The 21307-nt window shown below is 36.3% G+C and overlaps 1 protein-coding gene across 5 annotated transcripts; it reads left to right on the top strand.

Moving 5' to 3' along the window:
- The first annotated feature begins 949 nt into the window (after positions 1-949).
- Positions 950-20763, top strand: cpt1b (carnitine palmitoyltransferase 1B (muscle)). 5 transcript variants are annotated; one of them, XM_061677669.1, is made up of 21 exons: positions 1001-1038; positions 1134-1153; positions 1961-2206; positions 3858-4010; positions 7483-7622; positions 8635-8806; positions 8902-9003; positions 10625-10762; positions 10863-10940; positions 11639-11746; positions 11877-11961; positions 13148-13343; positions 13446-13631; positions 15419-15524; positions 15594-15710; positions 16490-16654; positions 17215-17361; positions 18304-18456; positions 18528-18641; positions 19700-19792; positions 20266-20763. In XM_061677669.1, the coding sequence occupies exons 4-21, from the start codon at positions 3870-3872 to the stop codon at positions 20395-20397; spliced, it is 2373 nt and encodes a 790-aa protein (XP_061533653.1). In that variant the 5' UTR covers positions 1001-1038; positions 1134-1153; positions 1961-2206; positions 3858-3869; the 3' UTR covers positions 20398-20763. The 5 variants fall into 5 exon arrangements, with proteins under 5 accessions (XP_061533651.1, XP_061533655.1, XP_061533654.1 ...); XM_061677667.1 differs by lacking the exon at positions 1134-1153 and having other exon boundaries at positions 950-1038; XM_061677671.1 differs by lacking the exon at positions 1134-1153 and having other exon boundaries at positions 950-1038; positions 17227-17361; positions 20266-20762.
- Positions 20764-21307: the final 544 nt, after the last annotated feature.

Raw genomic sequence — 21307 nt, 5'->3', positions numbered from 1 at the left:
TATCTATATTTTCTAATGTCATATAATATTTGTTTCTATATTTATTAATGCTTTAATGATTTTTTTTTTCTAATTATTTCTACATTTGTTTTAGTAACGCCCTTTTCCTTAATATTTATTTTTTATATTTCCTTGTAATGGCCTTTTTGTAATGTGTATTTCTATATTTAATAAGGCCCCTTTAACAATATTTATTTCAATATATTGTTTAATAATACCTGTTTTCTTCCCCAATTTCTATTTTTAGATTTTCTAACTGCTGTTTTTCAACTATTTTTTATTTAATAATGTGCCCTGTGACTGACTGGCGACCAGTTCAGGGTGTAGTCCGCCTTTTGCCCAAAGTCAGCTGGGATAGGTTCCCCGTGACCCTAACCAGGATAAGCGGTGTTGAAAATGGATGGATGGAGAGATCAAATAATGCCCCTTTTCCGTTTACTTTTAGATTTTCTAATAATGCCCTTTTCAAATGTATATTCTATATTTTCTAATGCCCCTATTCCTAATATGTATTTGAATGTTTTTCAATAATTCCCTTTTCCTAAACTTGATTTGCAACCCTGCTAATAAAACCTATCTTTATTTAATTGTAAAGTCGTTACACAGCAAAATCTTTGCATTTTCTTCTCTGGGTGATTATCTGTAACAGGGTTGCACCAAACAACCTATATAGTACAACAAATAAAATATCTCATAAAAAGTGTACTGTTGATGGTTGAGCTGGACAAATCAATTTATGTGATGGTATATTACCTTTTTTTTTCGTACTGAAAGCATAAAAGATGATGAAATAAATGGTCAGTTCTGTCTATGTTGTCTTCCCATTGTGGAACCTGTCAGTCTGTCTCGTGGTCCTTTGAACATCATAAAGGTTGCCCGAATGTGCTTGACGTGGCCCGATGTCATCCTTGTGTCTGCCGCGTGTTTTTCTTTTGTCATCACAGTGCTTCCCTGCCAAGTCACACACAAGCAAAGAGTGATGCTGTGAGGCCGCTACACAGTTACACACAGGCAACGGCTGTAGTGGCTGCACGGGAGGTGAGAGCAGGCTTATTGTTATTATTATTGTCTGCAAAATAACGCTGTGCTTTTGTTTACGTTTAAATACTCCCAAAACGTTTGCGCTACTTGAGTCCTCAGCCACTGTGTCCTGGTAAGTGAGCGTCATTTCAATATTTACATTCAACTGTCAAAATGGCAAAATATTTCCCCTCATATTTATTTCTATTTATAATAATGCCCTTTTTGCTCGTATTTCTATATTTTTAATGATGCCTTTTTAAATGTTTATTTCAATAGTAACTAACAATGCATTTTTCCTAACATTTATTTATATATTATATTTATATATCCCTTTTTAAATAAACATTTGTCTATATTTTTAATAACTCCCCTTTTCACGTTTCTATATTTTTAATGCCTTTTTATAATATTTATTTAGATATTGTCTTTATTTTTAATAATACAATTTTTACAATTATTGCTATATTGTAACTAATGTCCCTTTTCTAATATTAATCTCTTTATTTTTAGTGATGCCTTTTTAAAAATCTTTATTTTTTTAATGCACTTTTTTTCCCCCAATGCTGTATTTATACTTTCTCGAATAAAGCCCTTTCCCTAGTATTTCTTTCAATATTTTTTAATAATGCCCCTTTCCATATTTTCTAATATTTATTTCTGTTCTAATATTTATTTTATAATGTCCCTTTTTAATATTTATTTCTATTTTTTTTTAAAGGTGCCCTTTTTGTCTTTCTATATTGTCTAATAATTCCGTTATTGTCTAATATTTATTTCTGTATTTTGTAATTATGCCTTTTTCCCCATATTCATTTCGATATTTTCTGTTAGTATCTGGGTTTTCTAATATGTACAGTATGTCTTTAGTTTTGAATAGTTCCCTTTTTTTCGCTAATGTTTCCTTGTCTACTGATACTATTATTTATGTTTGTGACAGGCAGGCAACAGCGTTGGTTGTTGCACAGGTGAGAGGAGCCTCTGACGTCGGTTGGTGTCCTGTTACATGACACAGAGAAGAAAGAAAAGAGAGAGGGGAGAGAGCGTCATTGGCCTCAAGGGAGAGATTGCAGCTGTGAATTGCCACCTGAGTGAAGCACTTGAAGGACACACAGCTGAGCATAGAGGAAGGACAACTTCATCGCAGAAAGTCACCACTGTATTTCTCCTTCACAGTCAAGCCAAGGTAAATGGAAACTCCTCTTTTTCGCGCTTTATATATTCACATGTGAAATCAGCTAACTGGATCGATCTAAGAATTGTGTGATTTATGTTTATTAGCATTGCCATGCTTGTGTTTCTGAGGCCATGCAGCCGGAAGCGTTCTGCTATATCTGGCCGTTGAACTTTCACCCACTTGGGTGACTTGACTCCTCAGTGGCGTGACGTGGAAAAAGTCATTTCACGCCATCATCCGGGCCTGTCCTGCATGCTCTCCAGTAGACGTCAATATTATTGTTGGGCCACATGTGTGTGCTCTTCAACAATAAAGGAGAGTAAATCTGTGTCAAAGTTGGTGAGAGTGCACACATGGGGTCATGTTATGGGGATGTACGCTGGCCTCTTTTCGGGCTATAAACGGGGCTGGATGACGCGTGGTTTGTGCTCTACCAAATTAACAATTTCTATCCGTGTTTAGGAATAATATACTGAAATAACTTTTCATGCAAATTGACTCATTGGACACTTCATTAGGTAGTCCTACAAACACTAATGGTTAAAAAAAATCTGCTTTTAGATCAACTTTACAGTGTGAAAAAAAATCAAGTGCAGTTAGATTTTTTTGATACTCTCTGCTTTAGTAAAAACCAAAAACATTCATATTTTCATAATTTTTGTGTACTTTATTCACTTAGTAATGATTGTTGTATGAAATGTTGCCAAACACTTGAATCATATACTCTAAATTAGGATTAATTTATTATTAAGATGTAGAATTGGATCTGAAAACACTGAGTAGAAGTCATATTGTTTACATATTATGAAGGTTACTGCCACTGAATGTTGTGGAAATTCAGCCTAATAGTTTTGAAATTTTGGTGTATATTTTTTTTATTGAGACAACTAAAGTAACTTTATTTTTTAAAAAATCTAAACCTCACATGATGATGATGATCATTATTATTATTATTATATATAAATAAATTACTATATATATATATATATATATATATATACATATATACATATATATATATATATATATATATATATATATATATATATATATATGTATAGTAATTTATCGGCCTGATGTGTAATTTGTGGAATTCAATTGGCTATATATATATATATATATATATATATATATATATATATATATATATATGCAGTACATCAAAGATTACCAAGTTAGTACAGAAAAAATATAAAAAGCTATATATAAAACAACAAATATTAACTTTATTAACTATTAACAGAACATAATGAAAAAAAATTACTAATAAAGGAGACCCTAAGAGGAGTTTTGGGACATTTTTTCACTTTTGATCATGTTAACTATGTTTCCACCGCAATTATTTTTTAATCAACTTACCTGTTGAAAAGTCACGTGCGGCCAGTGGAAGTTCCGTCTCCGTTGGAAGCAATATACCCCACGTAACATCTTTTTGAATGACATTTCACACGTTGAAACATTAGCGGTAGAGAAGGAGGCTAAATCATCATTTAAGTCATTTACTCTGCCTTTGGCAAACGACGTGTGCATTAGTTAACAATTTTACACTGATGCTTGAGCTTATTTCACTCGGGACATATGTGTGACAGAGTATGACACTGCAATCTCCAACCACGATAATAACCCTAACCACAATAATGCTCAATTGTACGGCCAACAGTGATTGAGAGCAATGGCCGAGGCCCATCAGGCGGTGGGCTTCCAGTTCACCGTGCATCCGGACGGCGTGGACCTCAAACTGAGCCAGGAGGTCATCACCAACATTTACCAGGCGGCACTGACTGCGTGGAAGAAGAGAGCCATACAATTCAAGGTTACATGATCTTTTTTGTGTGTGTTTTATTTATTTATTTTATTTTAGGCGGCACGGCGGAGGACTGGTTGGCACATCTGCCTCACAGTTCTGAGGACCGGGGTTCAATCCCCGGCCCCGCCTGTGTGGAGTTTGCATGTTCTCACTGTGCCTGCGTGGGTTTTCTCCGGGCACTCCGGTTTCCTCCCACATCCCAAAAACATGTATGGTAGGTTAATTGACAACTCTAAATTGCCCGTAGGTGTGAATGTGAGTGCAAATGGTTGTTTATTTGGTTGTATGTGCCCTGCGATTGGCTGGCAACCAGTTTAGGGTGTACCCCGTCTCCTGCCCGATGATAGCTGAGCCCGCGACCCGAGTGAGGAGAAGCGGCTGGATGGCTGGATGGATGTTTTATTTTAACCTTTTACCTTTTTTTTCAACTTTTTTCAACTTTTTTCAACTACCACAAGTGGCAAAAGTGCTCCCTGTACTTAAAGGTAGAGTTTGCGGTTTAAAATAAATAAATAAATGGTTATGACCTGACAGTAGAATATTATTAAAATCATCCCTCTCTGGTCCCATTTTATGCCCTTATTTCATTTTAATCATTATTTTACAACTTGCCACGGCGCGGCAAGAACGGCCTGTCAGAGTCTCACTGTCTCCACACCCCAGCATCCTCCTGCAGACTTTTTTATTTGGACGTATTTTTTCTCCTCGGTTAGCAACAAAAGTTAAAAAAAGACTTTCAACAGTCATATCAAATCAATTACTAAAACTGCCTTCTACCATCTGAAGAACATATCCAGAGCGAAGGCTTGTATGTGTCAAACAGACCAGGAGAAGCTCATCCATGCTTTTATCTCAAGTAGACTACTGTAATGGTCTTCTGACTGGACTCCCCAAAAAGAGCATTAAACAGCTGCAGCTCATTCAGAATGACGCAGCTCGGTTTCTGACCAAAACAAAGAGGTCAGAGCATATTACTCCAATTCTAAAGTCTTTATAGTGCCTTCCAGTCCGCTTTAGAATAGATTTTAAAGTTCTGCTACTGGTCTATAAATCACTAAACGGTTTAGGTCCTGAATATATGAAAGAAATGCTAATGGAATATAAACCCAGTAGGGCTCTGAGATCGATAGACTCAGGTCAAATAGTGGAGCACAGAGTCCAAAGCAAACATGGTGAAGCAGCATTTAGCTATTACGCTGCACACAAATGGAATAAGTTGCCAACAGAAGTGACATAAGCCCCAAGTGTGCATGTTTTTAAGTCCAGGTTAAAAACTTATTTTTTCTCTTTTTTCCACCTTTAAAGGATATTTCTTGCACTGTACGCTGTTGAATTGTACTTTTATTTTTTTCTTTGTTTTAAATGTTTGTAAGCTATTTTTTTTTCTTTGTTTTTAAATGCTTTTAATCATGTGGGTATGGAAAGTATTCAGACCCCCTTAAATATTCACTCTTTTTTTACATTGCAGCCATTTGCTAAAATCATTTAAGTTAATTTTGTTCCACAGTAATGTACACACAGCACCCCATATTGACAGGGGAAAAAAATGGAATTGTTGAAATTTTTTCAGTTTTATTAAAAAAGAAAAACTGAAATATCACACAGCCAAAAGTATTCAGACCCTTTGCTCAGTATTTAGTAGAAGAGCACCCTTTTGAGCTAATACAGACATGAGTCTTTTTGGGAATTATTAGTTTTTCACACCTGGATTTGAGGATCATGCCATTCCTCCTTGCAGATCCTCTCCAGTTCTGTCAGGTTGGATGGTGAATGTTGGTGGTCAGCCATTTTTAGCTCTTTCCAGAGATGCTCAATTGAGTTTAAGCCTGGGCTCTGACTGAGCCATTCAAAAACAGTCACGGAGTTGTTCTGAAGCCACTCCTTCGGTATTTTAGCTGTGTGCTTAGGGTCATTGTCTTCTTTGAAGGTGAACCTTCGGCCCAGTCTGAGGTTCTGAGCACTCTGAAGAACCATCTTTCCTTCGATTGCAACCAGTCGTTCTGTCCCTGTAGCTGAAAAACACCACTACAGCATGATGCTGCCACCACCATGCTTCACTGTTGGGACTGTATTGGACAGGTGATGAGCAGTGTCTGGTTTTCTCCACCCATGCCACTTAGAATTAAGGCCAACAATTTCTATCTTGGGCTCATCAGACCAGAGAATCTTATTTCTCACCATCTTTAAGTCCTTCAGGTGTTTTTGTTTTGCAAACTCCATGCAGGCTTTCATGTGTGTTGCACTGAGGAGAGGCTTCCGTCGGGTCACTGCCATAAAGCCCTGACGAGTGGAGGGCTGCAGTGATGGTTGACTTTCTCGAACTTTTTCCCATCTCCCGACTGCATCTCTGCAGCTCAGCCACAGTGATCTTTGGGTTCTTCTTTCCCTCTCTCACCAAGGCTCTTCTCCCCCAATTGCTCAGTTTGGCCGGACGGCCAGCTCTAGGAAGGGTTCTGGTCGTCCCAAACGCCTTCCATTTAAGGATTATGGAGGCCACTGTGCTCTTAGGCACCTTAGGTGCAGCATAATGTTTTTTGTAACCTTGGCCAGATCTGTGCCTTTCCACAATTCTGTCTCTGAGCTCTTCAGGCAGTTCCTTTGACCTCATGATTCTTATTTGCTCTGACATTCACCTGTGACCTGTAAGGTCTTATATAGACAGGTGTGTGGCTTTCCTAATCAAGTCCAATCAGTATAATCAAACACTGCTGGACTCCAATGAAGGTGTAGAACCATATCAAGGATGATCAGAAGAAATGGGCGGCACCCGGGTTAAATATGAGTGTCACAGCAGGGTCTGGATACTTATAGCTGTGTGATATTTCAGTTTTTCTTTTTTAATAAATCAGCAAATATTTCAACAATTGTGTTTTTTTTCTGTCAATATGGGGTGCTGTGTGTACATTAATGAGAAGAAAAATTGAACTTAAATTATTTTAACAAATGGCTGCAATATAACAAAGAATGAAAAATGTAAGAGGGTCTGAAAACTTTCCGTACCCACTGTAAAGCACATTGAGTTACCTTGTGTATGAAATGAGCTATAAAAATAAATTAGCTTTGCTTATTTCAATGTATCGGGTACCAGCTTGCCGGTACCAGCCACCGATATGGAAAAACAAAACTGACATTGAGTAAGTACTTCTCGCCAGTAGTTGGCGGTACAATGCGTCCGTTTGACACAGCCGCGAATAATCCTTTTTCAGAAAAAAAGAAGAAAATACTTTTAATTGAAATGTTATGTGTCAAAAGTACTAAGTACTAAAAGTATCGGTGAGAGTGAGTCTTAGTATTGGTATCGTCTGAAAAAGGTGATATTGAAGATTCCTAATACTCAAGTAAAAAACAGATACATGAAAAATGTACTTTAATGAAATGAAGTAAGTAGTATTTGTACTCGGTTACTTCCCCTCATTGCTAATTACTGTACATCCATATGAATACTGTACATTTTTATTTTATACGGCCAACACACCAGAACGGTGTGTTGGCCGGCGTTTACCCGGCTAGCCCTTCCAGCTGGCTGATCGTGGTGATCGTGATGATGAGCGGCTTGTACACTGGCGTGGATCCCTCGTTCGGAGTCATGCACGCCATCGAGGAAACCATCCCGCTCAGGTCAGAACACATTTCTGCTACTCTACATTCATGTTTACTACAATACACATCAGGATTTCACAAACTGACCAAGTCACCATCCAAAATGAGTTGCAGGTCATTTTTCAACTCCCCCAAAAAAAACAGCAAATTATTTTGGTAGTACTGCGATTACTAGAATATTTACAATATTTATTTCTATAAAAAAAAAGACATACAATGTTATTCTGTATTAATAATTAATACATATTACTTATCTAAAATAGCTAATAATTACATTAAAAAATAAAAGAATGTTTACAAAAGATATATTTTACAATTGTTTTTCAATGTAATAATGATAGTAACTTAACATTTTTATTACTTATGACTGTTACTACTACTGATAGTAAAAACAATTGCAATATTTTATTTAAAAAAATTAAAACATACAATGTTCTATAATAATAATAGTAATAATATCATGAATACATTTGAAAAATGAACATTGAAAAATATTTACTGTTATATTTATTATTATTGTTATTATTGTTATTATTCTAATAATATTATTGTTATTATATATATATATATATTCTTATTATTGTTATTATTCTAATAATTAATTTTGGTACTGTTTCATAATTGCGAAACGTATATTGAGAAGATTGTATTAATATAGCCATTAAATTAAATTAAAAACAACAGTACATGTTATTATTATTATTATTTGTATTATTATTGTTGTTATATGTATAAAATTGTGTTTAGTTATTTGCTGTTGTTTTTTTTTTTACTTGCCGTTGTGTTTAGTTATTCGCTGTTGTGTTTTGCACTTCAGGGCCACCGTACAATATGGCAATGCGTGATGCATTCGAGTATGTTTGGGAAATCATGATCCCAAAAACACTGGCCGCTTCATTAGGTACATCGTACTACAGTGCATGTGTTCCTAATGATGAGGCCGGTGAGCACACAACGTTCGTGTCTGATTGAGCGTTTCCGTGAGAGAAGCAAAGTGTGACGAGCGCAATGTTGTGGCTTTTGTGAATAGAGGCTCGCTCTCAGTGCAGACGCGCGCGGTACTGAGCTCCCTGGTGTTCGCCAGCGCGCTCTGGCTCTTCCTCATCTACTTGCTCAGGTACACCCTCAAAGCTCTGCTCTCCTACCACGGCTGGATCTTTGAATCCCACGGGAAGATGAGTGCATCCACTAAAGTGTGGCTGGTACGTAGGTTCTATCTCAGTAAATGTTGTTTTTACTTTTAAAATAGCAGAATTTTTTTTTACTTAATAATTGTGCGTTGTTTATGTGCTCCCAGAGCCTGGTGAAGATGTTTTCAGGCCGCAGACCACTTCTTTACAGCTTCCAGGCGTCCTTACCCAGACTACCCGTGCCCAGGGTGGAAGACACCATTCGCACGGTGTGTATTCGGGTCATTTTCATATCATTTGATTGAAAACGGATATAGCCCCCTGAATTTCCATTTGAAAATCAATTAATATTACTGATATGAGTAGATGAATTATTGGCAGTTGTTATCCATCAAAATGGTCATAATTGTTTTCAAGGGGGAAAAAAAATCTGTTTTTTAAGCTTTTAATGCAAAAACGTCTTTACTGTTAAGTGTCTGAAATGAAGTTTCCTGCATTTGCAACATGTTTTCTGACGATGCTGATGACATTGTTGGATATATTGGATTTTTGGAAAATACAATGCATTAGATTAAATATTAGCAGAAATCAGCAAAATGATAAAATGATACTACATCTGAAGCCACCCAGAAAAAACTCTTATTACCATGACAGAATTTGATACAGTATGACCAAAAAACTGTAGAGAAAACGGTTCAGCAGCTGAAACCATCAACGAGCTGTCTTGACTCAATACCATCTGACTTTTTCAAAGCTATTGCTAAGTCTGTGCTAGCTGATTTGCAGCAAATAATCAATTGCTCACTTCAGTCAGGCGAGTTTCATAAAGCTCTTAAAGTAGCTGCCATTAAACCTCTGCTTAAAAATAGAACGCTGGACGCTTCCATGTTAGCAAGCTATAAACCCATTTTAAATCTCCCTTTCACAGCCAAGATTGTTGAGAAAGTTATTTTTAATCAACTCAGCAATTTTTTGAACTTAAATTGACTTTCTGACAAATTTCAATCAGGTTTCCGAACTCATCACAATACAGAATCTGCTCTTATCAAAGTGCTAAATGATGTAAGGTTGAATACTGACTCGGGAAAGGTGTGTATTCTGGTCTTGTTGGACCTTTTGATACGGTAGATCATAATATACTGCGGAACAGGTTGGAAACGTGGGTTGGACTAAATGGAAGAGTCCTTAAATGGTTCAGGTCCTACCTGGAGGAAAGGAGTTATTTTGTAACAATTAGCATTTAGCTATTATGGTGCATACAAATGGAATAAGTTGCCAACAGAAGTGACGTCAGCCCCAAGTGTGAATGTTTTTAAGTCCAGGTTAAAAACTCTTTTTTTCCCCCCCATGCTTTTTAGAGCATTTCCACTTTTAAATCGTATTTCTTGCACTGTGTGCTGTTTTAATTGTACTTGTATTTTTTCTTTGTTTTAAATGTTTAGAAGATGTTTTTTTTCTTAGTTTTTAAATGCTTTTAAACATGTAAGCACATTGAGTTACCTTGTGTATGAAATGCGCTACATTTGCTTTACCGTTAATGCCACTGGAGAGGACATGGGAGACATTTACCCATATACAGTAAAACCAAGCCGGCATTAAATTTTTTTTTTTTTTCCCTCTCCCCCAAGTGTCTTTACCGTTATTGATCAAATTATAAGAAAATGACCCATTTTCAACTTTTGGGCCGGAAACCAAGTTATAATATTATTCAAAGCAACTCGTAATTTTACAAGAACAAGGTTGTACTACTATGAGGATGCCAGTCTCATAATAATGGAACTGTCTATCAGGTTTTTATGTTTGCGATACAAGTACTACTGCTAGACTTTTGAAGTCTTTTTTGTCCAGTCAAGTTATGCTCCTGTTTTCGTTTTTCTTTTTTTTGTGCAGTACCTGGAGTCGGTCCGTCCTCTGCTAGACGATGAGCGATATAAGCAAATGGAGATCTTAGCCAACGACTTTAAAGAGTCAAAGGCTGCCCAGCTGCAGAGATACTTGATCCTCAAGTCCTGGTGGGCCAACAATTACGTGAGCACAGTAGTCCCTCACAAAATTTTACCATTCACACAAACGTATACATGTACATGCATGTTTTTATTGTGTTTTGAAGGCTACGTATGTCCTGTAGGTAAGTGATTGGTGGGAGGAGTACATCTACCTGAGAAGCAGGGGCCCAATTATGGTCAACAGTAACTTCTACATTATGGTATGTGGGAAGAACACAGTTTCAGACTTTTGTTTGTTTGTTTTGCTCACTATACAGACAAGCTAGTAAACAATTCATGTAATTCAATTTTGTTGTATTTTATAGTGTTATATTGTATTAACAACTCAAAAATTGTGACGACTGACAGTCCAACATTGAATTAAATTATATTTAATTCTATTTTGTTTTGTATTTTATTTGATTCTTGTTTGACCATATATTTAATATTTAGTAGTTTCTGTTTTATTTATATTATTTAGATTGTATTTTATTTTAGATCATTTATTTTAACAATGTCATATTTTATGTAAAGCTGTAATATTATTTAAATTGTATTTACATGTTTTATTTCATTTTTAATTGTAACATATTCTGTTTTATGTTATTTAACAGATTTTTTAAATATATATATTTTGTTATTTCATTTATTTTATTTAAGTGTCAACAATTCACAGATGCCGTGAGTGTGTACCTGCCGACAGCCAAATATCTAATTTTATTTTGTTTTAATTTGTTAGTATTTTTTTCTTTTTTATTATTTAAGTTATTAACAATTAATTAATCATTTAATTTAATTGTTTCATATCTCAGAAATCACATGCAATTCATCGTTAAAATTTCTCCTGGTCCAAATTTTGTGCACACCATTTTCTATTTTTCTGTACATCCCATAATATTTACCTGTATGTTGTGCAAAGGACCTGCTTTACATAACGCCGACACACCGGCAGGCAGCGCGGGCGGGCAACGTGGTGCACACCATGCTGCAGTACAGACGCAAACTGGAACGTGGCGAACATGCGCCGGTAATAGACCACATACTAGTGGATACACTTTCCAAAACCTTTTAGGGAACACCATTCGTCTCCATTTTATTGGATCTACAGTAACTTTTCTTATCTATTTTTTGTGGGGGGGCGGGGGGGGGCTGGCCAGCTGAGGGCCTTGGGGACAGTTCCCATGTGCTCTACTCAGATGGAGAGGATGTTCAACACCACCCGCATCCCTGGCATTGAAACAGGTACAGTGAACCTGAGTTTAGCGATTCACGGCACAAGTCAATGTCAAGTCAGATAATGTACCGGCATTACCAGATAACTAACAACCCTTTATTGCTCAGTGACTGTTTTTCTCAATGTCTTTATTTCTTAAAAGTGTTCTCTGTCAATTGACTGTCTGTTGTCGTACTAGAGCGGCTCCAATTACTGGAGACAAATTCCTCGTGTGTTTTTTGGACATACTTGGCAAATAAAGATGATTCTGATTATGATGAGTGAATCTGCTTGATCATGGAGGTGAAATTCTTTGTTGCTATGGGTTAGGGTTAAATAGGCTATATACAGTAGGTTATGGGTGAATTTTCTTGGTGACATGGGTGAATTTTTATGTCGATATGGGAGAATTTCCTCATCCATTTGGGTATATTTAATTGTTGCTATGGGAGCACGTCCTTGTCCATGTGTGAGCAGTTTTTAGTCTATGGGTGAATTTCGTCATCCATGTGGATGAATTTTCTCGTCACTTTAAGGAAATGTTCTTTGTCTGTGTGATTTTGGGTGAAATTCCTCGTCGCTATAGGTGAATTTCTTTGTCCCTGTATGAGAATTTTCGATTCCATTTGGGTGAATCTCCTCGTTGCTGGAGGTGAAATTCTTCATCCATGTGGGTGAATTTTCTCGTCACTATGGGAAAATTTCTTCATCCCTGTGTGAGAATTTTCTAGTCATTTAGGTAAATTTCCTCATCCATGTGGGTATATTTCCTTGTCACTATGGGACCCTGTCCTTGTCCGTGTGTGAGCAGTTTTTAGTCTATGGGTGAATTTCCTCATCCCTGTGTGAGAATTTTCTAGTCCATTTGGTTGATTTTCTTCGTTGCTATTGGTGAATTTCTTTCTCACAAATTACAGTGTATTTTTGTACATATTCCAACCAAATCCTTAGGAAATTCCACATCAGGCCAATTCTAAGATGTCTGAGTAAATACATATTTCTACTAGAAGGAAAATACTCATTTTTTAAAATATATACCCACAAATACATACATTTCCTTGCTAAATGTGTTTTGTTTATTTTTGTCCATATTCCTACTAAATTCCTGTGAAAGTCCACATCCGGCCTGTAAAAGTAGTTAGGGTAAGGACATATTTTAATAACATTCATTATTACCACTACGCATATCAAAGCATAATTTGTTGTGGTTTTCAGATTTCGTACAGCACCTGAGTGACAGGAAGCACGTGGTGGTGTACCACAAGGGTCGCTTCTTCCGAGTGTGGCTGTACACGGGAGGACGCCACCTCTTACCCAGTGAACTGGAGACCCAGTTTAGCAGGATCCTCAACGACACGTCCGAGCCGCAGCCCGGTGAGCTCAAATTAGCGGCGCTGACTGCAGGAAACAGGTAAACATATCCCTCACATTTGTATCAAGTATTCGGTCGGGTAAGGTACCAAATGCACGGCCTGGCACTGGTATATACTGACTGTGTATTCACCCCCATTAGAGTTCCGTGGGCTCAAGCTCGGATGAAATACTTCAGCCAAGGAGTGAACAGAGTGTCCCTGGACACGGTGGAGTCGGCCGCCTTCTTCCTGGCGCTGGACGACGAGCCTCAGGGTTACGACGCGGCCAAGAGCAACTCTCTGGACAGCTACGCAAAATCACTGCTACACGGAAAGTGCTATGACAGGTAAAAGCCGGCACGCTGTCCCGGCTTGAAAAATAAGATCACATGGAATAAAACCTTTTGAATTAAAATAAAATTATAACAATAAATAACAGAAAATGAAATGATAATTATTATCATGAAATAATAAAAACATTTAAAAAATATTACAATTAATTAAGTTAATTTAAACATTTGTGAGGCAGTTGAATCCCATAATTTCTCTCATTTTGTGAAAATAGTCTGACTATAAAAGTGGAAAATATAAAATACATTTGGAAAAAGAAAGTGTAGAAAAAGTGTACTGTACTATAAACGTGACAGAGAATTTAATCAATTGTAATAAAGTCAAATGAAAAAAAAAACTTTTTTTTTAATTAAATAGGAAATCTGTGAGGCAGTTGAATCCTGTGATTTCTCACAATTAAATTACATATGATTTGTGTAAAGTATATCGTTTAAAGAAGTTCACAGTACTGAACAAAAGATAGAAAACAATCTGAAAATGTACTACACTACTAAAAAGGATTTCACCTTTTTTTCAAATAATTCAAATAAAAGTAAAAAATACATACCGGTATATATAAATACCCAGTGAGGCAGTTAAATCCTACGATTCCTCCCAATTACAATTGAATATAATTACATATTATACAGGTACAGTATATAATTTTTATACAATTATACTGACAACTGAAAAATAGAAAACAATCTAAAAATGTACTACACTACTAAAAATGTTTTACCTTTTTTAATTCAAATGAATGCCCATGACCCTAGTGAGGATAAGCTGTAAAGAAAATGGATGGATGGATAATTCAAATGAATGTAAGAAATTGTGAGTCAGTTGAATCCTGTGATTTGTCTAAATTGTAATTTAGTATAACTAAATACAGAGGTCTATCATATTCAGAAATGTTATGTAGTAAAACATGTTTAAAATGCATTTCAATACATAAAAAAGAGTATTTTACTAAAATACTAAGCACTATTTTTTTAATTGATCAATTAAATTGAAATGTTTGTAGGAAATATACAGTATACAACTATATCCATCCATCCATCCATCCATCCATCCATCCATTTTCTGAGCCGCTTCTCCTCACTAGGGTGCTGGAGCCTATCCCAGCTGTCATCGGGCAGGAGGCGGGGTACACCCTGAACTGGTTGCCAGCCAATCGCAGGGCACATAGAAACAAACAACCATTCGCACTCACAGTCATGCCTACGGGCAATTTAGAGTCTCCAATTAATGCATGTTTTTGGGATGTGGGAGGAAACCGGAGTGCCCGGAGAAAACCCACGCAGGCACGGGGAGAACATGCAAACTCCACACAGGCGGGCACGGGGATTGAACCCCGCACCTCAGAACTGTGAGGCTGACGCTCTAACCAGTCGTCCACCGTGCCGCCTATACAACTATATATAGTTTTAATTATTTTACATTTTCTGTAATGTAAAACCGTGCTAAAAATAAAAAAAATGTTAAAAAATATTAAAATGTATTCAAATGAATCTAAACTAAATGATTAATAAAAAGTAGCAATTCAATTGAATCCTATGATTTCTCTCGATTATAATGAAATATAATTAAATTGACCAAAAAAATTTAAATAGCAAATAAAGAAGAAAATTTGTAACATACAACGTACAGTACTAAAAATACATACTTTAAAAATATACAAATGAATTCAAATACATGTAAAAAAACAAAAAAAAAAACGAACCAAATGAAATAGAAGATGCAATTCCACCAGAAATTGTGCAGATGTACCAAATGAATTGGCAAGATTGATTTTCTATTCTCTTAGGTGGTTTGACAAATCTTTCACCCTCATATCTTACCCAAATGGCAAAATGGGAATAAACGCTGAGCATTCCTGGGCTGATGCCCCCATCGTGGGACACATGTGGGAGGTAATTCGCCCTTTCGTGACAGGTAATGATTATTTTGATACTCTTTATTAATATGAGACGTGTGTGTAGTATGTTCTTGCCACCGACTGCTTTCATCTGGGCTACACGGAAGAGGGCCACTGCAAAGGGGATGTGAACAAAGGCCTCCCTCATCCCTCTCGACTCCAGTGGCAAATTCCCAAGGAGGTACAATATATTAGTTAAGATATAATATATTAAAAGCTACAAGTTTGCAAATGGCAGTGTAAAGATGTAATAGTCCATTGCATGAGAAGAAAGGAGGGGGGCAGTCAAAACGATAATGATAAGATTAAGCATTTTGACGTTTTTTTAGCGTGTGAATTAGGACTAAAAGAATAATACTTGAATTGCTTGGAAATGAAGAAAGCTTATTTCTCAGTTTTTTATGAGATGTTTGAGGGCCCCCGGAACTCTAGTGAATGCTCCCAGTTGAAGTTTACTGCCAAACTAATAATAAAACAGAGAATTAAACGTTGTGTATTGAAAATAACTCCATAACTTTAAATCTGCTAGCTTATTGTTAAGGCTAACGAATAGCATCTGTAGCAAATGGTGAACATTCCGCTAGCTTGATGCTAACATATAATGTGAAATCCCATAGTTCATTTTATGAAAATTCGCTTAGTTTTTTTTATGGTAATTATAAACCTTCAAAACAACAACTGCTTTGATACACGGAACAGCAACACATACAAACAGCAAAAGATTAACCTTGATATGGTGGGGGAAGTCCCCTAGCTTGATGCTAACATATACTGTGAAACGCCATCGTCTAGCTAACGAAAACTAGCTTACATTTTATGGTACTGTAATTATAAATCTTCAAGCAACTGCTGCTTTAACACACGGAACAGCAACACATACAAACAGGGCGAACGGTGAACTCCGATACGGTGGGGGAACACAATAATATGTATCAATGTCTGTGTTCTTTCTTTGTCCAGTGCCAAAAAGCGATCGAGATATCCTACCTGTCTGCGTTAAAGATAGCGGACGACGTGGACTTCCACGGCCACCTGTTTAGCGCCTTTGGAAAAGGCCTGATTAAGAAGTGTAGGACCAGCCCGGATGCTTTCATCCAGTTGGCCCTGCAGCTGGCCCAGTTCAGGGTACGCCTCCTATCACCATTTGTAAAAGTTGACACTGAAAATTGTCATTGTTATTTCGCCCATTTCCACCGCTGTACTCCTTCCACATTTCTCCGCCAATTCTAACCATTCCAACCTCAGCATATTTATTCAGGGCATCTGGGCAACTGTTTTCTACATTGCCCAAATTCCCACTTTCCCCAGAATTCCACATTTTCACCACACACACACACACACACACACAAAAACTAAATTCAAGTGAATGAAACATTCAACAAAAAAAGTTTTCCTATCTTTCACATTTCTACTTCAAACTATTTAGCTCATTCAGAACATAAGAACATAGTGGGAATTATTTTCCACATGCCCAAAATTCTACACTTTTCCACAATGGAATTTTACACATATACCTCCGTCCACATTTCTTGGATGATTCAAACCATTCCAACTTCAATATTCAGCACATTCAGGTTATCCTGGGAACTGTTTTCCACATTACCAAAAATCTTGTCTCCGCTTCAGCTGGTCAGCGCACACACGCGATTTATATACAAATTGCATTCTTTCGTGATTATTTTTAGTCTGCCCACCAGGACCAGAGAGAGTTCTGTCTGACGTACGAGTCGTCCATGACGCGGATGTTCAGGGACGGTCGCACGGAGACGGTGCGTTCGTGCACCTCTGAGGCCGTCGCCTTCGTCAGATCCATGGAGGACCGACAAGCGACGGTAAGAACGACAAATCAAGACCAAAAAGTCAAGTCTTAAAGTCATGTTGTGTCTGTGCAGTACATGTGACACGCGGAAAATGCCACAAAATTGACATGCACGCTTTTGCTATCATTTTTAACGCTATTAAAGCTTTTAAAGCTAAATGAGTTCAATTAGGTAAATTTTAGGTCACCCCCCCCCCATTTTTGTTTTGTATATTTATGATTCTATTGTAATAAATTCACCATTTTGTATAAGGATCATACTAAATTATTGGCTGAAATTGTACTTTTTAAAAATTAACCATCATGTTTAGATGTTAAATATGTTTTCTATGAATTAGTCTATTTTTGTTCAAAATACCACTGAATTCTCACGAGTCGATTCTCAAATGTCACAAATCCGACAAAAAATTACTTTGAATTCAAAGTACTTGTTTGTAAAAAATAATCACAATATTTTCATTTGAACTTTTCTTCCAATTACATTGTATTTTTGTACAGAATCCTACTAAATTGTCATTAGATGAGGTGGAAATCTCCGTATATGTAATTTGAGCATTTTTGTGACATCTATTAGTACAACAAATATTTTAACTGACCACCCCCGCTCAAAAATATATGTTTTCTGGACTTAGTAGTGTATATTTGTACAAATTATTACCAAAGTAATGACTTAGAATTAAAAAAGTAGTGAGGTTATATTTGTAATGACATTTATTTGTAGCGTAAAGTACACTTTTTCCATTTACCCCTCACCCTGTATGTATGTTTTTCTACTAAAATAGTTTATTTTTTGTACAAAATCATACTAAATTGTCATTAGAGGACACTCACACACCCATTTATTTGTAGAATTTTCATAAAAAACATTACTCACCTACAGTAATTAAGTATTTATACTTTGTTACCTCCCACCACTTTTAATTTCCTACCTTTTTCCTCTTTGTGTACGTAACAGAACATGCAGAGGCTGGCGCTGTTTCGCAAAGCGGCCGACAAGCATCAGAACATGTACCGTCTGGCAATGACCGGTTCCGGCATCGACCGACACCTCTTCTGTCTCTACATCGTGTCCAAGTACCTGGGCGTGGACTCGCCGTTCCTAAAGCAGGCTGAGAACGCGCAAGCTCGCTCCAGTGGTACGCTAACGTGGCTAACGGTTCCCCGGTTCCTCGCTTGCAGGTTCTTTCGGAACCGTGGAAGTTGTCCACCAGTCAGACTCCTCAGCAACAGCTCAACTTGGTGGATATCAATAAGTTCCCCAAATATGTCGGGGCTGGAGGGGGATTTGGCCCAGTGAGTGAAACTCCAGAAATAGACAAGACATTTGCCACAAGTGGAATGAGAAGAAATCCATATTAACAAAATACAAAGGGGCATAGTTTTTATTTTAAGACTCTAATGCCTGTCCAAAAAATACATAACAGTAAAATACAGGTAAAACAAAATAAATAACTTGACCTATAAATTATAATATAATAAAAATATAAACAAAGAAATTGCTTCTTTTAAAGCAACCAATTTAATGTAATTTAATATTTAATTCAATGATCCTATCCTGATGTATTTTACATTCATACAGATACTAAAATAAAAAAATACATTTTATATTATTCATATACTCAAAGAAGACATAATTTGAGCATAATTTAGTAGATATGGTTTTATATATAGAAAAAAATAGAAGATCAAGAACTTCTCTCTCTTTTCAAGCACCCAAATAGATTTAACAATTTACTAGTACTTTTCCGTGTATTGTACATAAAATCAAGTAACATGATTTTTATATTTTAAAATGATAGATATTTTGTGCTATAACTGTTTATTGGATATAATGTACTATAAATAAAACTAGTATTTTTCAAGCACCGAAATACATGAAATAAAATAGCACAAACCAAGACACAAATTCGGGACAAAAAAATGTATACTAATACATTCCTATAAAGTAAAAAACATACATTCATAAATATCAATATGACAATTTTTGCAAAAAGAATTCAGTGCATATATTTGAATATGAATTTAATTTTTTTTATTCATAGACATTTTTTCCGTTCCAGCACCCAATTAAACAAAATTATATAAATTATAATTATTTTTTAAAACATGAGACTCAAATACCTGTCAAAAAATAGCATAGTAGTAAAATAAATCCCAGAATTTATATTTTAAGTACCGATATTATAAATGAAAAGCAATGTATATTTTAATATACATGTAAAGTAAAATAAAATCAAACAATATATGCAGCTAAAATCAAACAATATATGCAGCTCTGTTACCTGAAGACAGTATTTTGTGTGTGTATTATAATAAAGAATTTCTATTATTTTTGCCTCCTCATTTTGTAGGTGGCCGATGACGGTTACGGCGTGTCTTACATAATTGTTGGAGAAAACCTCATCACATTCCACATCTCCTGCAAGTTCTCCAGCCCGGACACGGTAAACGTCCGCAATGTGCCACCACACAACACACACACACACACACTTTCTATGACTTGCATTTACGGCAGTTTTTCTTAATTGTAATTTTAATATATATTTTTTTAAACACCCAAGTACCACCTAAAAAAAAATAGTTATCCCTCCAAGTACATCATGACCTACATGAGATACAATAGCGTAGAAGGCCTAAGTGTTCATCAAAAACAAGACCAAATTGTATTCCTAAAGTATATTTAATGTTATCATCAGCTACTGTAACATTATGGACAGCTGAACATTAACACTGCACTTAAATATAGGACAGCAATGGAGGGTGGGGGAGGGGGGGAAGAGAATTTCTGACACATTTACAGCTTCAAAATAGAGCTGTTGTTTTGTCGTCGCTACGGGCCAATGTCAGCCGTCTGTCGCATTTCCGCTTTCCACCACTGTTAATCTCCCACCTCTGGCTCCTCGTGTGATCCGCGCAGGACTCGTGCAGATTCGGCCAGAACATCGACAAAGCCATGATGGACATCCAAACACTTTTCCAGGCCACAAACGACAAAAGGACAACAGCAGAGTCGGTGATGGAGCTCAACAACGGCAAGAAGCACGTCTAGCACACCAGCGTACGTGGGGGTGTGTGTGTAAGATGTTTTGCATGCAGGTGATGATGTCATAGTTCTCACTGTTGATGCCATCATACAAGCTGCTCATTCCACACACACAATGTATGGCCCTGTAAGTTATTGCTCTGTATATTGTGCTTTTGTGAATAGGAACTTTGTAAATAAATCACCCACACTTATTTGATCCTGCTTCGAATGCACTGTTTCGAGGTAGCCAAAATATTAGCAACAGCTCTCAGTATGACGCGGTACAGTTGTACATCAAAGTAGCCTTCCATCCATTTTGTATATCTTGGGGGGGACCAGCTAGTTTTCGCTGTCTATCCCTATTCAAGCGCAGAGTAAATGTTTTTTTTTCCCCCTCAACAAAATGTAATGAATAAGTTTATTAATTTTAATTTAGTTTTTAGTACTTTACATGTTTTTTTCCATATTTTTTTATCATTCTAGTTTTATTTTTATTCACCAAAACATTGGACATAATTGACATTAAATATACAGTATCTAGTATATCATGTAAATGAAAAAAAATATAAAGTATCTAATAAAAAGAACAAGCATATCTTATTTTGACAGTGTTTTAAACTTCGAGCTTGGGGCGACGCTGTGAAAAATGAGTTTCCAACAATATGAAAATTAAAAAACCCAAAAAGACACAAATAAGGTCAGTATAAATTTTATCCTAAAATTGTAAAAAAAAAAATACATTTAGATTTGTACAGGTCAATTTGACTCACAATATAAAAGCAAGCTAATGTGTATTGTATAATTCCTTTGCTGCATGTTTAATCATCAAAGTCAAGAATATAAATATTTGTAATATATCAGAAAGGGGGGGGAAACAGGTAAACATTATTTATTTTTTTTGACTTCAAAAAATAAATCAATTTGTACAGCTCAG

This window comes from Phycodurus eques, chromosome 5 (assembly GCF_024500275.1).
Source record: "Phycodurus eques isolate BA_2022a chromosome 5, UOR_Pequ_1.1, whole genome shotgun sequence".
Lineage (NCBI taxonomy): Eukaryota > Metazoa > Chordata > Actinopteri > Syngnathiformes > Syngnathidae > Phycodurus > Phycodurus eques.
This window is presented reverse-complemented; position numbering and strand designations above follow the sequence as displayed.

Coding starts and splice junctions, on each gene's coding strand:
- cpt1b (XM_061677667.1), top strand. CDS start 3,870: ATGGCCGAGGCCCATCAGGCGGTGGGCTTCCAGTTCACCGTGCATCCG. Junction 4,011..7,482: donor AGAGAGCCATACAATTCAAG/GTTACATGATCT, acceptor CCAACACACCAG/AACGGTGTGTTGGCCGGCGT. Junction 16,655..17,214: donor TGCAGCTGGCCCAGTTCAGG/GTACGCCTCCTA, acceptor GATTATTTTTAG/TCTGCCCACCAGGACCAGAG.